The sequence below is a fragment of the Diprion similis genome, chromosome 12 (assembly GCF_021155765.1).
Source record: "Diprion similis isolate iyDipSimi1 chromosome 12, iyDipSimi1.1, whole genome shotgun sequence".
Taxonomy (NCBI): Eukaryota; Metazoa; Arthropoda; class Insecta; order Hymenoptera; family Diprionidae; genus Diprion; species Diprion similis.
The window spans coordinates 10,871,608-10,889,151 of NC_060116.1; the positions used below are offsets into that span (position 1 = coordinate 10,871,608).

Below are 17,544 nucleotides of genomic sequence, written 5' to 3' on the forward strand. Positions count from 1 at the left end.
AAAGGCCGAGAACCCTTGAGGGTCGAGAGGCGAGAAGACGAGAAGGGGATGCCGAAGAGCCGCCCGAGGATGAGACGCCGTGCAGCCCCGTCAACCTCTTGGCGAAAGGCCAGCGCGCTGCAATCATCCGACGCCTAGTGCAAATTATGAGATCACTCTCGAACTGGGAACTCTGCAGGGAACGGACGCAATTCGAGGTGCGCCCCGCGTAACCGTGACTTTTTCGCGCCTCCCTTCGAGCAACCCCATCCGAGAGGAGAGGGGGTTTGGGAAGAGTGTCGTTTTACGCAGGAGTAGCAAGCTTCCAGCCAAGTCCACGGCATGTCGCTTCTTTCGCATGACAAAACGGACGACTATCCATCCACCTCGTACCTTGTTTGGGTGAGAAGCCACTCGCACCCTTCAGACAAAGGTTCTGTCACCTATGCACTCAGTCGATTATTTTATGCATAAAATTGTTCCATCGGTCAAGAAGAAACAGTGACTCGATCAACTGGCTGATCCACTGGGACTGGAAAAAAATCAGTCAGAGCTGTTTTCCATGTTGAAATTAAGTATCTTTTACACTTTAGTTTTTGTCGTATTCTGTACATTGGAAGAATGTAATTTTTATTATGTATTATGCAATGTTTTAGAATGAATAAAGTATCGAAATTTATTCAGGTCGACGTTTTCGCATTCAATGTACTCTACATCGAATTAGTCCGTACCTTTCAAATTATCGAGCAATTATTGTAAAACTGATTTGATCGATTTTTCGAAAACACCTAACGATCACAACGCGAAGGTTGCCCAATTTTCACAAACCTTATCTGCTGTTTACCCTTCCGTCGTAACGACGATTTAACGTCCTCCTAATTCAAGATTACCGGAACAAACGGGATAATCCTAAGCAACGAGGCTGAAGGCTCCGCTCTAGGCACTCTCTAACTCTAAGGCACGACCCTTCCGTCGGCCGCCCCAGCGTCTCGCATACCCTTAGCAAATTGGATCCAAACTTTAAGACGAATTTGCATTTTTCACAGTCCCTGTCGCAGTAGCAAGGTTTTGTCTTTTTTATCTTTAGCGAAAATTTTGGCAGTGCGTTATTTCGAAAATTTCCGACAAGCGAACACGCACCAATTTCAAAGCTGAGTCAGCGAACTGTTCGTTTTCCCCCAGGCAGTATATTATTATCCTCTCGTCGAATAAAAATTCGTTGCGCCAGATTTCTGTTTGTTCAAATATTCCCTCACGCACACACACGCGGCAATGACGGACTCTTGCAATGCTTTATTACTCTCATGACTTTGTCGATTGTGATGATAGGAATGGCGCAAACTTTCGGTACACTCAACGAGGTGTATTTTTTTTTTTTTTTTTTTTCTCTCTTCTTTTGTTTTCCTAATATTTTTCGAAAAAGAAGCTTATCCTTTGATCCGCGTTACCAACTGCACAGATAATTCCGGTCAATCACTGCACAATTCCAAATATACCGACGTCAATCCATGTCGCTTGTTGGTTGGTACTCAGCCTTTCAATCCTGTCCGAAAGCGACTTTGATCATCAAACAACTTTGATGGGAAGATAAAAGTTTTTACTGTCCAGATGTTTGAATCCCGCAGCTTGCCCACGCTTTCATATACAACAAACGGCAGCCGTGTCAGTTGCGCTTTCAAAATTTCGAACACAATTTACAAAGAGTGTTTTCCTTTTTCCCCGATAACTGATGAGGTTAGCGAATGATGTTTCTTTTTCGAAGAGTGCACCGTAATCATCGTCGTCTGTTCATCCGCTGCGCATCAACATCTTCAGCATTGCTACAAATTGCCGAATTCGTCGTTTTTAGTCATTCTATAATGAAAATTATAGGTTTAAATTTTTATATTTCATTCTAATTTTAAACAATCAATAAATCGCATATTTTTTGCACCATTTCCAAGCTCTCGAGGAAAAATAAAGTTCCATCGAGTAGGCGGGTCTAAGGTAGGTACGCGGTTATTTTATCGCCAGCGAGGTTTCCAGCACGCCGTGATTCTTTTTAAACCGAAAGTCGCTCGACCTCCTCGTTAGTAAGACAGTCACTGCTCGTTGTTCACCGAAGTGATGGAGGATTTGAAGATGGAAATTTGTTGCACGCTCGCCGCAAAAGCTCGCAAGCTTTTTCCATGGCAATAATTTCTCCCGGATTTTAGGAGTCATCCACATGCATGTGGTTGTGACTTCATTATATAATTCAATCTTAATTACGCAAACATAGTTACGAACCAACAACATTGAAATGAGAAAATTAATCGTGTACCAAATTTTCGAATCAAACATCAGAAGACGAGAGTCAATTCCTGTTTTTTCCTCGAATCTAGACGAGACAGCGGAGATCAGGAACTGAAGGACACTCGGTAAGGGTGGTCCATGGCCAAGAGGTGGTATAGCTACTGTTTGAAACTCCTCAATCACCCGGGGTCAATAAAGTCTCATCAGGGAAACAGAAGTGGGATGCCGTTGGTAGCTCTGAGAGGAAAAAATACTGCTTGGGGACTAGACAGACAGCCTTTACGGAAATATCCGTGTCGGTTTTGATCAATAGCACACCCTCGCGCAAGGGATGCTTCGAATACCTTTCACGGTCGACCAGACAAAGGAGGAAATATTAATGCCTCTAATACGCGCTGACTGTGAAGGCCTGGCAGATACCTCGATGTATCTTATTGCATTCTTCACTACGCAATAACTGTTCTCAAATGTGGATAATCCCCTAATTATTAAGTTGCTGAAAAGCAATAATATGCCTTTGCGCGTTTGTTGTTTCAAGTTCGTAATTCGGGTTCGATAAAGTTTTTACGAAACTTTCATATATCTCGGTTGCTTCTAATTTCGCGCTGCTGCGTATCTTGTTACAGATTGCAAAAGAAGTATTTTGAACTTTTGCAATTCGGTTGAGGGATGATATATATATATTTTTTTTTTTCCTTCTTATTTCCAATCTTCGAAAATTCTTTCCAGATCCCTTCCATCGGAGGATAAGTAACTAAGAGTGAGTATACGGCCGAGCTGGAGATGCTTTCTCGGTTCAATCGTCTCTCCTCCAGCAATCTCTGATCGTCTTAAAAGCTCCGAAACTTTTAAACTTTTAAATAACCCTTGACGAACAATCTTTCCGCACCTTTTATATGGAATAGCGCACAGGCTTATTCAATGTACACAAAGCTTTCGATATCAATTCTCACTCGGCTGAAAAATGCGGTGATATTGCAAAAACTGAAGTAGAATTTTTTATTTTTTTTATCAATTCCTAAGTTTCCATCAAAACTACGTAAGATTCGTCAGTTTCCAATTACACGAACAAACGCGTACCGAACCTTTTACCGCGAATGAATCGTCCGAATGAGACAATTCCGGGGAAAACTCTGTACGTAGAAGCAGTCGGAATCGTAAGAGTGCGGCAGCTAAGATGACAGTAAAAGAGTATAAGAAGATAAAACCTGTACCATGCCAGTCGCACGTTCCCTCAAGAGAGGCAATGCCTGCCCTACAGATGGCGAAGATAAAATGGTGATTGCCCCGGATTTATTTATTTTACAACAATAGCTTTGCGGTTGTTCTACAGCCAGAGTAGATGATTTTAACGTTAAAATAAAGCTGAAAACTGGTGAATTGTAAATCGTGCAATTTTCCGTATTCACGATGGCGGATTTAAATGCGAATAATTGATTGTATTATTATATCTTGACTGTTCGACATCCAGATTTTATCTTCTTCGAATATATGGTAGAATTTACAACTTTCCGTACGCCTCTGATTAATGCGTCTTGAATCGCTGCCGTTTCCCGGGGAAATAACAAATTCCCACGTGTCACAATTTTGAGGTAAGAACTGAATCATCCGCTTTGGCACTGCGCCACGCCACCTGCAAGGCGTTAGTTATTCCTGAGAAAGTACCACTTTGATATAATATCGCGAGGTATAAGGATGGCGTTACTCGAGAAAATATCGCACCTCCGTGTCGTATGAAACTAGCGGGATGTACATGCAGCTGCACTCGGGCAGCTTAAAAGCGTGAAAAGAATACTCAAGCCAAGATGATATAATTCTGTGAGAATAGCTCGAGGATTAACGATTCAAAGATAGTTTCGACGCCAGGAGCACCGTTACCGAAAATTTTCCGCGACGTTTGATTTATACTGTACAAAAAAAAAAAAAAAAAGAAAAAAAAATGAACATAAATGTGAAGTGGTAAAAGAAGAAAGCAAAGAGTGTATTGAAATATGAAAATTGTGCATATATGTCACCTGTCTCCATATAATGATAAAAATTTTAGTGAAAAATTACACTTTTCATTTTTCTTTTTTGGAGGGAGTTTTCTCGCAGGGGTGCAGTTTTCTCCGTATTCTTCGCAATATGATATGGTATTGTATTGTAGCTATCGTTGGTATCGAATGTGAAAAGAGAGAGCTGTAAAGCCTTGTGTAATGGAAAAAAATGGTTGAGAAAAAGTCAGAGGGTTTCATAGACTGCTGAAACGGAGGGGGAATGCCGGGCTTCGAAAGGCGCGGGGGAATACGGAATGGTTTGAATGTAGCTTTGCGGTGAAACCGCAAAGTTCAGCTTAAGCTTAGGATCGGTTTCGCGGTGGTTTCACTAACGAAAAATCCGTTGCCTTTCTCTTGACCGCTCCACTGTATGCATAGTTTGAACCTGTTACCTTTCCCTACCGATCCGCATGAAAGGGGTAATCTGGAATTTTCTCACGCACTGGGATTAATCTTAGTTTGGATTACCGGAACTCCAACGTTAATAAAAAAAAATAATAATAATAATAATGATCATTTATGAAGCGTTCTTTCATGCTTTTTTCTTCTTCTTCGAAATCAGCGATGACGCTATGCATTTGTGTACGGATAATCACAGAGTTATCGTTCGCTCGGTGGCCGTAACCATCGTCGTTAAAGATCGTTTTAGTAAGCTTCTAACGTTGCCTCAGAGGCAAGGGCCCGGAGTCAATCGAGCGGGAAACGGAAATGAACAAGGTAGTAAGGACAGTGAAGCGGACAGAATTTGTTGAAAGAAAAAACGTTGAAAAGGATATAACGACAGGTGAAATTTTGCGACCGGCTATTTTCTTACCCATAATCTTTCCCTGCATACAAAAAAGACATTAATCGCGACGAGGGTGTTTGTGAGTTTCTTCAAATCTGTTTATTTATTTTTTATTTCATTTTTTCGTACTGTGTGCTTGTGAACGCGAAAACGTAACAATGAAGGCAAAAAAATATATATATATATTGATCATTAGCGAATATTTGAACGAATAACGAATTGCCACACGTTGGTCTGTATATATATATGTATATATACATTCACGAACGAATTAAGCGACAGCCGAGCTAGCTTTTTACAGTTCTGGAAATTTAAACCTAACAATGACACACGGTGTTAAAATGGAAAATGTTTATTCACCCTGCGTGTGTATGAACTTGTTCTTTTCTGTTTTTATCTTTATCTTCTTTTTCTTTGTCATCGAAAGCAACACGCATGAAGAGTCGATCTTTTGCGTTGGCGTCATGCACACGCTTTGACAGAGTAAAGGAGAGATATCGAAGAAAGATAAAGTTCATTCACTAGTTTCCGTGAATCGTACGTAAAAATGGAAGAGAACGGTACTAGGATCGGAGGACAAAAGAGAATCGGAATCCTTAATAACTTGCGCATCTGTCTATCCTGGATTAATACCCAAAGTTTGCCGCGCGAAATAATCGACCGATTTTAGTTCTGGGTCGTTGATTACTCGACTTGCGTTTTTGACGTACGGTATTTGCGTCTTAATTTCGAACCGAAGCTTACAATCAAATTCGATTCACCCTGAAACTTTTTATCGATGCTATAGACACTCACTTCCTGACAACTGTTGCACGTCAGAATCGATGAGACGTACTGAGGTTTCATGATTGAATTCAGAAAAATCAGGATCCTGTAGAAGTGAAGAGATAGTTCAAACAATTATCACGATCTATATTTAAGATCGATCCTCACCCCATGCCACGAATTTCTGTTAAAATCTTAATAATGGCGCAATGTTTCTTGGTTTCATAGAAAACATTCTCTCGAGAATTGTAAACGTACATAATAATATATGCAAAACTACGAAAGCTCTAAAATGAATATTACAATGCCGGCCAAAGTGTGAATAGCCCGAGTACCAGTACCAAGAAATATATACGAGTGTGACAAAAGCTCCCACGAGTATAATGAAGGTGCTTTAAAAACCATTGTTGAACTCATTATCTCTGTTCAACTAGCTGAACTACGATTATATTGGTATACATACCTACACAGTACGCAAGCCAAGAATATAATTTTGTCGGAGAGTAGTCGCGCTAATTTACATAATATTTACCTTAAACTTTCCTTACGATATAGTACATAATTATATTATACTCGTATGCAATCAATGTGATAATCGTTCATGTACGGTGTATGACTATAATCAGTATGAATATACAGAAATTTTCTTTCTTGCTTATTATTGTTATGTTATAGAATAGCGGTGTAGCTCAGATACTTACTACGAAAATTCTTTTCTTCTATGATCTTTCTTTCCTCACTATTTTCCTTTACGAATTAACAACGAACGCTTACACAGATTAATTAATCGGCTCACCGGTCTCCATACATTTATTTCTTCTCACCCGCGCCTCTTTCTTTTCTTTTATAAATCTACCAGAATTATTAAGGCCAAAGTCGGAAAGAGTAGACTATGTTTTTCGGGATGAGGATTTCGTCTGACACTCCACGCATTCTTCCCAGCAAATATCTTGATCCGTCCAACGGGCCCTCGCAGCGAGCGCAGCAAAGCCGCTTTTGAGATTTTCCTGGCTCTTCAATTTAAACACCGAGTCGTATTTCCGAGGGGAATTTTCGGATTTTTATACGGATATCATTTTTTTTTTCTTAAAAAAATATCTGCTGTCATTTGTTTCCTATAAATTTGTATTAATTCGCTTTTTAACGATTTACGCTATAACGTATCATATTTCTCCATTTTACGTCTTTCTTTTTTCAATCGAATATACTTCTGCTGTAAGCGCTCGTAAATTCAATGTGTTTCTGTTTCATCCAGAGCGTGTCTTTTGCAATCATTTGAGTGTTAATTTATTGTACTGACAGTTCTATAAATTAGATTCTCATACACCTATATGTGGTTTCATTTAGCATATATGGAAGGTATCGCGATGTGTCCGCGGATTTATTGGTTGAAAAATTAACTCCGACATTCAAATAGCCAATTTTCAGTCAAGGCTCGAAACTGAAAAGACGCGAGAAAAAATCAATTGTGAATTTGAAATAGAGAAAAACTCTCGGGCACATCTCGATCACCACACACAGCTTCGCAGATTTAATAATGTATTTCAGTGTCTACACAAGTGTAAAATTCTTCCTCTACTTTTGTCTACTGAATGTTCACGGTGTCTTCGTTCCACCTAAATGTATGTATATATGTATGTTTGTTATATACGTATGTTGTAAATTAGTAAAGATTATGCAATTTTCATAGATGTAAAAAGCTCTGGTGATACGTAGAAAAAACTTTGCACCGCCAATTTCTACTTGACTATGAATTAATGGATAGATGCTTTTTCTACTGCTAACTTTGACTTTAACGATATGAAAGCTCGAAAGTGTCGCGCTTCTTAATTCACCCCTCTGCTCGCCATTGTGCAAAGGTACAGAGCTTCAGTTTACGACAGACGGTTGATCAGGGCTTAACGAAGTGACGACTTGTTAGACGAGATAATTGGTTCGCTCAATCGTTCAAGACCCAGGCCGATAATCTGTCGGTAATCACGTTACGTGCCGCTGATTGCAAAGCAACGAAGACATTCGTTCCGTAACGAATAGCATACAAGTAGGTATCTGTGAATGGAGAAAACACGAGTTTCAAGTTCACCGAACTGGCCTACAACTCGAAGCCAACTTTCAAACTATATTGGAGTGTCAGCGTAAATTTATCAGAAATAGAGGATCGCTAAGCAACTCATCTGAATTAAACCAACACTAACAATAAATGCATTAGTTAAAATGTGAGGCCTTGAATCAGAGAGTATAAACAAAGGTGCTTCGCTTTAATTGGATGCACTGAATCACGGTAGAAGTTATTATACAAGTAATTCTGTGAGCATCTGCTACTTATTGTTTATTAAATGTGTCCTATGACTTGGCCTCTGTCAATATAATTTTCTTCCTCAATATTTCACGATCATGAAAGAGTATTCAATTCCCTTTTATAAAATCATCCATCTTTCTTTGTCGTAAGATTATTGGTTTTATGGTAAGAAGACTGCCTGGTATCTCGGTGGTCTAATATTATTTGAAATTAAAAGAAGGGACTAAAGTGTAACACGGTAGAACGGAGCGTTGATATGAAACGGTTTTATGAACATAATCACGAGTCTCTAACGCGAATATCTTTTCAAAAATTTAACGAATATTGCTGTCGGTATGACTACGAATCACAGTAAAAACGAACGGGAATTATAAATTTTGTGAAATGAACGTGTTATTATACATTATACATGTATACGTATATCAACCCGGAAAATTCTCTCAGAATCGTTCACATCCTCGTGCAGCGTTTGGCGTTTTGTTTATTGGCGTGACGTGTTAATATTTTCCATGGCTCCACGTCTGCATGCCGAGCGATAAAACTAGCGGTACGGAAAATAAAACAAAAAGAAAAACTCGAGCTGCCGGAGGGGCGGGGGTTGCAAAAATGAAATAACCGCATATCGAAATACAGTGATAACTTGCGACAATCCGATCGTATAAATTCCAGTGGAAGTAATTCGGTTTCAATCGATTTGTCCCATTCTCATACAGAACCGCACAGCGTATCTTGTGGTTACCTCTCGTTTCGGACCGCGCGCATTCAACTTTAATTGTTTCATCCCCCTCATTCGCAAAAGCTTCCAGATTTTTTTATCTTTATTTTCATCCCGTTCCAGTTCCATCCTTGTTTCTATTTTTATTTTCTTCATACTATCACCGGCGACACGAGAGACTCGATAAATTACCGAATTAGCTATCTCGCATAATCACACCTGGTGCTGAGTGTTATAGTTTATTGTCTAATTCAAGCTACAAGCTCTAATTATAAGCTCATTTCGACAGCCAGTTTGAAATTTGATCCAGCTACTTAGATGCTTGGATCAAAATACTGAAATTGATCATTTGTGTACCGACTTTCCAAACTGCCAGCCACTTACTTAACCCTTATAGAATTACCGCAATGTTGTATACCTTCGTGTGCAATTATACCTTATTCAAAATAGGCAGAATCGTGTCTAGATCGTAGCGTATCCTCTAATTTTTAGGTCAACCCTCTTACGTAACCATTATCGTTGCGTAATGTACGTAGGTATGTTTGTATGTTATACATATATGCGTCCGCAGCTGGGTAATCGGAAAATCCGATTTACTTCATTAAAATAAATGTGCCTCGTCGTTTGAATGTACCAAAGGACTCGTTGATTTTCAGTATTGCATCAGGATTTTAATTACCAAATTAAAAAATCTGACTAACGTGAGTTACGAATGTTTTAACGATGCAGAAAAAATTGATGTGGAGTTCAGTCAATGAGTCAATTTTCATTGACGAGAAAAATAGACTCGAAAGATTAGCTTAGGTGATAATTAATTTCTAACAAGCTTAATTTTTGAGACTAACAAAAAAAATTTTATTTTGCTAAAAGTAACATGTTATATTTTCTATTATCGATCTCGAAAAGTAATCTCGTCGACATTTCGTTTGTTCATAAATCGGATGTATCATCCTTTCGAAAGAGTTAAAACAATTTCGAAAAATACTGTAATTTGTTCATATAATCGAAGCTCATCTAACTTGTCTTCAAAAGTTGTATCGAAATACAGACGTTCGATAAATAATACCCATAACGTGTGACAATGAATGAATTTAATCAGTCGAATCAACTTCAATTCATTAACGTCCAGACTAATCGACAAGATAATTTTTGTGATAGAAAAAATAATCAGCTGTATTATCGGCGACGGCAATCGAATCGAATGCAGTCAGCAAGATCTGTTGGCGAAATGGCTAGAAGTTTTTTTCGAGAATGGGGTAAGGATTTCACGAGCGACCTGGGAGCCACGCATATATATATGTATATATTGTATACATCGAGCACATACATACTTACGTACATAGACACAGCGTGTATGTATAGGAGAGTGAAAGAAATTGTCTAAAAAAAAAAGTGTAGATTCATACATACATATATAGGTATAGTTAGCTAAATAATAATGTTAAGTGTATTACGGATGAGTAAGAGATGCAGAGAGGAATAATTGATGAGTATGGAAAATAAAGAGAAAAAAAAACCCGTAAAAACACCCAGTTTCCCTGGTGGTGCAAATCGTCCTCGACAACGACGACGACGACAACGGCGACGACGCCTCCACCTCCGACTGCAGGTTGTCCTTCTGGCTCTGGCGTCCAGGGCGTCTTGCTTTGTCCGCGCACCCTGTCGCAGGCGCGACGAACCCGACTTCGAAGGGCGCTGACTGAGGCCACCGCGGAGACGGTCACCTACGTCAAGACGGTGGGGAAAGCAAAAAACGAATCTCTACTCACACCAATTCACTGTTCTCACCTGCACTCCGCAATTTCTTATATTGTTATATGCCCCTCTTTCATTTTGGTTTTACGATATCTTTTTCTCCCACTCTCTCTCTCTCTCTCTCTCGCTCAAATTTTTTCGTAGATAAACAAAATAAAGCAAGAAGAATGAAGAATAAAAGAAAAACAAATCTCCCACCATAAGCGCTGTGATTGATCGACGAGGAACTAAACAATTAATTATCCGCGTCGCAGGACAAACTTTTTTTTTTATTTTCCTTCTCTTTCTCTCCTTCATACTTCTTTTTCTTCTCACTAGATGTAATCGTACGTATATACATTTTACTCAAGAAATTTTTTCTTACGTCAAAAAAATTTCTCAACACCGTGCTGTTCACTTTCAAAGACTCGTATTAATAAAAATCGAATACACTCGAATAAATAAATGCACAATTTTCAATTATTCATCGGCACTTGTTAATAGAACAGCAACAGTTAACAGAATGTAATAAATCTGAACCTCATAATTACACTTCCTTTCTTTCTGTGGCTTGGTTCAGCCAATTTTATCCCCTGTGCATCAGCATGTAATACGTGTTTAATTAAAGGACGTGAACAACGTTGCACTTCCTTTTTCCTTTGACTAAAAATAACCTCGTTACGTTGAACACAAAAAGGCGTTAAATTTCCCACCAATTCCTATTATGTATGAAAATTCTGCCCGGTAAAGAAAAATAAAAACTCGTGCGAATTTACACTTTCGCAATTTTTCGCGTTTACTTTCTCTCCGTATCTTTCTCTTGGTTGTAACTCATTTATATTCAATATATATATATATATATACACAACACACGTACCGGTGAGGCAATTTATTTCTATAAATTGAGTGAAAATCAAAGTATAGTTGAAAACGACTTTTGCGGAGTGCAGGTATAGTAGATAATCCAGCGTTACAATCCCGAGCCTTGAAAGCACAACACCGTAGAATTGTACAAGGTCTTGCCTCAACTTGGATGTATTAAACCCTGGCACGCCACTGTCGCACCAGAGATCCCTCTAGACCCCAGATTGCCTATTTTTGTTTTGGTGCATACACCCCCAATGCCTATATATTATACCTAGATATGTGCAAGGTGTACAGCTGATCCCACCGCGCGCTGATCATTACTTATTATCTTTTATTTCAGCCTCGATTTCAGCTAAAGCAGCCGCAAGTAAATAATAACGAGTCGAGTAATAACCGAAGTTAATGATCTTGAACTTGAAAATGATCATTCTTCTTAACTATTCGTATATATCAAAGTTCAAATTTCATTTCCATCCACCGAATCAGTAAAAATCTATCAGTTTTTCACAGATCAATTAATGATAAATCGGTCGCAGGTAAGATGAATTGTAAACGCATTACCGCTATGAATTGTCAATGCCTGGCTATGTACACGGCATGAAGGACTAGTCGACACATAAAACAGTGGTATTTTATTGCGCATAGAGGACTGGTGTGTAAGTTAAAGTGCATGCATGGCTGAGGGAACATGTGGAACGCGACAAATTTCCCGGTTTTCTTAAATCCCCGCGTTTTTCACGGTCGGTGGATTTGCTCGTGGAAGGTGTATATATATATGTATACACAATGACGTGAAAGGTTCGGGGATTCACGGTTCTGAGACAAAGTGCTCCGTGGCCTAGACCCGGACCGAGTCGATGTGTTTGGTAGGAAGTAATACTGACAATGAAATCCAAACTTGACGTCTGCTGGCCGCAGGCTGTCTGTGTGTTCAATTTCGCTAAGAGAGCAGAGATGCTGGATGCTGAGTTAAAAATACGAAGCTTCGCGTCTCGCGACTTCACCGGAAGAATTTTCTCACTCATCGTCATTGTGAAAGTAAAAAATTTCGTCCTTGTTCGACTGCCCGTAGCGTTCGATCGATAACTAATAATGACCGGTTCCAAAGAGATATCAAATGGCTGAATCACAAAACCACGAGATGCGGGATCAGAAAATTCTTGTAAAGATTGTCGAACGAGGGAATTACTCTCTAATTGGGGGAAGAACCCTGAGAACGGAGTGAAAGGATGGGGCAGAAATTCTCTTCAAGCACCCTTCGGTTCAACCCCTTTCTTTCTCCGTCTTGTTTCTCGTTCCCCGGATAGATTTCTACCACGATTTGGGGTACCTCGATCTCGGCAATATTGTTCCGCGATGTCTGTCGCGATTCGGTGAATGCCTTTACAAAACCCCATCACCCTGCAATGATCAGAATGTTCCGTTCTTTCAACGCACGGATCTAAAATGGAATTTTTAATCACGGAAGTTGATCGATCGAGTGAGTATGAATCGCAAGTGCATAGTGTTTTCTGGTAATGAATCACTTCACGTTTTACCTCATTAATTATTCGTTAATAATTTTCATGAGGTATAATTAACACATGTTATACGTATATCTACGGATGAAAGTGAATCGCGTGAAGTAACCGGCCGTTTAATGTTGGACGACGAAGTTGAAACGATATTCTCTACTTATCGTTAGTTGTGTAAGACCACCCGTTGCGGCCCTCGGAAATTGCACGAAACAGTTTAGCTGCTCTTTACTTGATGATTCCCCGTTGTCCAACTGGCCGGAAATCACATGAAAGCCGGAAATATTCCGATGAACCTGCTGCGATTATAAAGACCTTGAATTCCCGCCGTCTAAAGCTCTTCTACTGTGCAAGTACTGCGATCGATCGCGCTTTTTTTTTTTTATCTTCGCTTGTTTAAATAGCAAAGAGAAATTTTTCTCATTAGCACCGTCGATTCCACTCGCTTACGCCGCATACAATTTCCACGTTAACGAGACACTGTCAGTAGTAACTTTTCTTTTTGTACTTCATCAATATTCATATTTCATCTCTTGTTATTACAATTCTTAAAGACTTACAATTTCAATTTCAAAATATTAGTCGTCAAATTTCGGCTCGTTTACTTCCTGTGAAATTGAAACCGTGTCGACAGTTTCGTCTACTTGAATTCTATCCAGAGAAACTCAGAAAAAGTGTAAAAATTCAGACAATTCGAGAGTTTAATTTTTTTTTTTTAATTTGTTTATTTATTCATTACTTTTTTTTTTTTGCGCTACACTTAAATTAGTAATTTAGAAGAAATACGAGCAAACATGAAAAAAGAAATGGCTGTATACGCGGACTTTTTTAATACATTTCTTTTTCTTGGGAATATACCCGTTAATACATACAAATCGTAATTGGGCAGCTGCAGCAGTGAATTGTTAAATAAATGTTGCATTCCCTGCATCCCACAGTCGAAAATTCCATCGACGTTCGTCACACACAACCCTTTGAACTAGTGATTGTTCCTAACTTATAGTGTCTTTCAACATATACATACTGTACAACATCATATTATAATATTGTGTCCATTATACATATTATCATTATAACTGAAAAGCACGTTCCATTTCTGCAGTCCCGTCCACGTCACGTAATAATGATACCCGCTAAAGTAGATTACTGTGTGATAATTTAGATAAATATGTATATGAAGGTACAGGCTGTATAGAAACTGCCTTATATAACCATCTTGCCAGTTATCTGAACATGTGTATTTGTCTGCATGTGTACAGGATATGGGGTGAAATAATTGGCTTATGGAGCAGCAGCATCTCCTTTGTTTCGCTAAGCTTTGTACCATCTACATATTATATATCGACCGTTTATATATATGTATGTGGGACTCGAAATGGAAGTTACCTGAATAATATTGTACACCTTGTTCTTTATCATACAGATTACAAGGATTTAACGCTCACCCTGCTCTCCGTTACTTCCTACATCTCGTTGTTATCTCTGAGAATAAAAACAATGAATAAATTGAAGATCATTCACCCGCAGAATGAAATGCATTCGAATTTAGAAAATATCAAAAGTTTATACACTACTATATGGTTTGGTAAAGATTTTATCTTGTTATTCTTTGTACACCCACATCAAGTTTTAGATATCCTAAGACTTTCTAAATATTGAGATAATATTGCCAAGAGATAACACAATTCCGAGGTTCATGTGTGATCGAAAGATCGTAAACTTTACGGCTCTGTGACACTCTGACCTTCTCTAAACCTTAATCAAGTTCTGTACTAATAATAAAATGGCTAAAACTATCTACATCGGTTCATGTGAGCTAATCAAATCAGCATAAACGTGAGATAAAAAGTTGGAGGTGGATAAACTAAAATAAATTGAATTACGGAATCGCGAGGGTATGAAGGATGCAGGAATGAATTCTTCTGGATTGCAAAAATAACGAATGATTGATTCACAACAAGAGACTCGTTATTTGTTGCAGACGATATACCATCTGGTGCAGCAAACTTCATTGGTATTCGCATTAGAATAAAGTTGAAATTTGCTCAATTCAAATTCTGACGTTTGGTGTGTAGCACCGTTGCCAGGAGGCAAGATTACAGATTGCTCATTTTATAATTCAAGAGAATTTCAAACCCATGTAAAGCTTCGAATAGTCACTTACTTGTTGGTTATAAACTCGGAATTATCGTCTGGGTCGAATGCAATGTATGTACGTATGGTACATACGCGTGTACAGTGTGCAGGTACTAGGGCCAGTTCGGTAATAAACTTTTGGTTCGGTGCAAGTTTATTACAACTCGTAAGTCGTCCACATATGAAGGTGCTCGCGTTGCAGGTCCATAAAAAGTTTTTCTAAATTTGTTTACTTTTTCTCCACCTCACCTCACCTTCGTAATTTTTTTTCCTTTTTCTAAGATGTGTAAAATCCTTTGTTTCATGCTTGTGCAATTTTTTTATTATTCCTTTTTTTCTGATTTTGAAGAAAACTACAATATCTAATCGGTGAAGTAGAACTGCTTCGAATATTGTGTAGTTTGAATTTTTTCTAAAGTTATAATATTAAATTTTCAAAGCGACGAAGTCTTTTCCAAAAAGTTCGGTTGGACTCCTCGTCGTTTCATCGCTTTCCAGATTAAAGTTCAGAGCAGCGAATAAAATGATTAGCTGAAAGCCATCGTCACTACCCGCGGGATTCATAGCGCGATGTCTAGTTGAATTTTACAACGAAAAGAACGGTAACGAGAATGACTGTGAGGGGTGAGAAAAAGAGAGAAATAAAAGAAAATAAACAATTTATCTTCACCTCAAGGATCCTCAACTCCCTTCCACGTAATCTGACTATGAATTTTATGAAGCTACGGCGAGAGGCTCTGCATATATATGTATGTATGTATACGTGATAAAAATGTGAGGAAAAGCAAAAGGCATATGTATGTATAATGTATATATACGACTGAGTTTCAACCAAAAGAAAGGAAAGAGGTTCAAGAATATCTACTCGCGTTCAAACTTTCCTCGCCTAAATGTAAAGTAGATCTAAATAACGTTGTGGCACCCTGCAGGCGAAAACCGAACAATTAAGGAGAGTTCACTCTCTACAATTTGACGTGAAGTGAATTAACGACCGAAGAAACGAACTGACCTCGAACCTCGTTATTATTGATTTTCGAATTTTCGTAATTTCAACGAAATATTATTAGCTGTATAACATATATTACGAGAAACTCTTTTTTAACTTTAAACTGTCTTTAAATCCAATTTATACTTTAATATTTATTGGATTAATATGTCCATAAATCCAATAGTAACTCAGTGTTTGCACTTTAACAAGATTTTTGCACGCAATTATTAAACGTGTAAAAAGTCTACGACGCACTTTATTACAACCTGCACAGAGACATTTCGTTACCGGTATATATGTACATAGAAGTTATTCTAACCTGCGAAGTTTTCTATTTGCCGACGATTATGAAGATCAGATATTAACTCCGTCGAATCGAGTGAAGCATAGAACTCTGAAATCAATGAAAATCACTCGAAGTAAATCTCGACGAGCCGTGAAGCGTTATCCCTGATTTTCAAGCTACCTGCATCCCCAGGGACTTGCGCATCACTTGATCGAACAAAGAGCGTCCCGAACTTTCGGAGAGCCATTGACCGGGCAGTTGCAAACATTTCCCGTCGACGGTATTCAAGGTCGACCTTCGAATTTGCAATTCGAAACTCACCTTCCGGAGTGTCGCCTGCACAATTTTTTATAATTAAAACTACAAGCTCGTTCTAAGTTCAGGGGCAATTAAGGAAAATCAATGGGTCTCAAGGGCTCTTTGAACCCTTTACAGCACTCGGTGACGTGTGAAAGGTCCTTAAATTTCTGTGTTTGCATGACCTTTGACGAAGCACCGCAACAAGTGTAAAGTAGCCAATGACGTCAGGTCGTTCGCTGTGCGCCCTCGAACGTGGCTGTAAAGATATTTTCATATTTGAAAGAAAAACCCTTTCCACCGACTCGTGGTCCTTGGACAGGTTGACGGTGTATAAGCCTCGTTGGCATGTGGCACGATGTCATTAAAATTGAAAATTCCACGTCGTACAATAATTCGTTTGTGAAAGTATTTTTCTGCCTCGTCAAGCCAAACCTCGAGGGGCTAGAGTGAGAATTTTTTCGTCACACCGTCGAAGTCCGTCGGGAGTTTGAAAAAGTGGAAAAATTATGCGTGGGCAACGACCGTGGCGAGGTGGGGGGAGGCAAAAAAATCACAGCTGAATCGACGAGACTTGGCAAACAACTCGGCAAACGAATCTATCGAAATTTAAGAACGATGTGAGTCTGGCTACCTGAGAGACAAAGAATTTCAGACATCCATGTTTTTCTCCTTGAGATGCATTATTTTATCTATAAAATAACATTCGATGTATAGTAGTTGACCATACAGTGCTTGATTATAAAATTTTACACGATTCACTTGATAAATTTCTGTATTAAAGCATGAACGCTTCGTCACGGATTAATAATTAATCCTGACGTATTTCTCCGTTGAATAAATGACTGTGAGTGTGATTCTTTTCCT

At 38.8% G+C, this 17,544-nt stretch overlaps 1 protein-coding gene and 1 long non-coding RNA gene across 3 annotated transcripts in view; one reads left to right on the forward strand and one right to left on the reverse strand.

Annotated features, from left to right (window-relative positions):
- The window catches only part of LOC124413383, a 114,068-nt gene that overhangs the window by 64,953 nt on the left and 31,571 nt on the right, over positions 1–17,544 (reverse strand). Inside the window, exon 2 of the long non-coding RNA XR_006929863.1 lies at positions 14,416–14,452. This is a non-coding gene — a long non-coding RNA (uncharacterized LOC124413383). The remainder of the gene's footprint in view (positions 1–14,415; positions 14,453–17,544) is intronic.
- The window catches only part of LOC124413371 (small conductance calcium-activated potassium channel protein), a 148,466-nt gene that overhangs the window by 49,440 nt on the left and 81,482 nt on the right, over positions 1–17,544 (forward strand). Inside the window, exon 5 of one of the 2 annotated variants that reach the window (XM_046893903.1) lies at positions 10,389–10,592. The exons of the other annotated variant lie outside the window; for it this stretch is intronic. Coding sequence (XP_046749859.1) covers positions 10,389–10,592 — 204 coding nt within the window. The remainder of the gene's footprint in view (positions 1–10,388; positions 10,593–17,544) is intronic. 2 annotated transcript variants of the gene reach the window in all.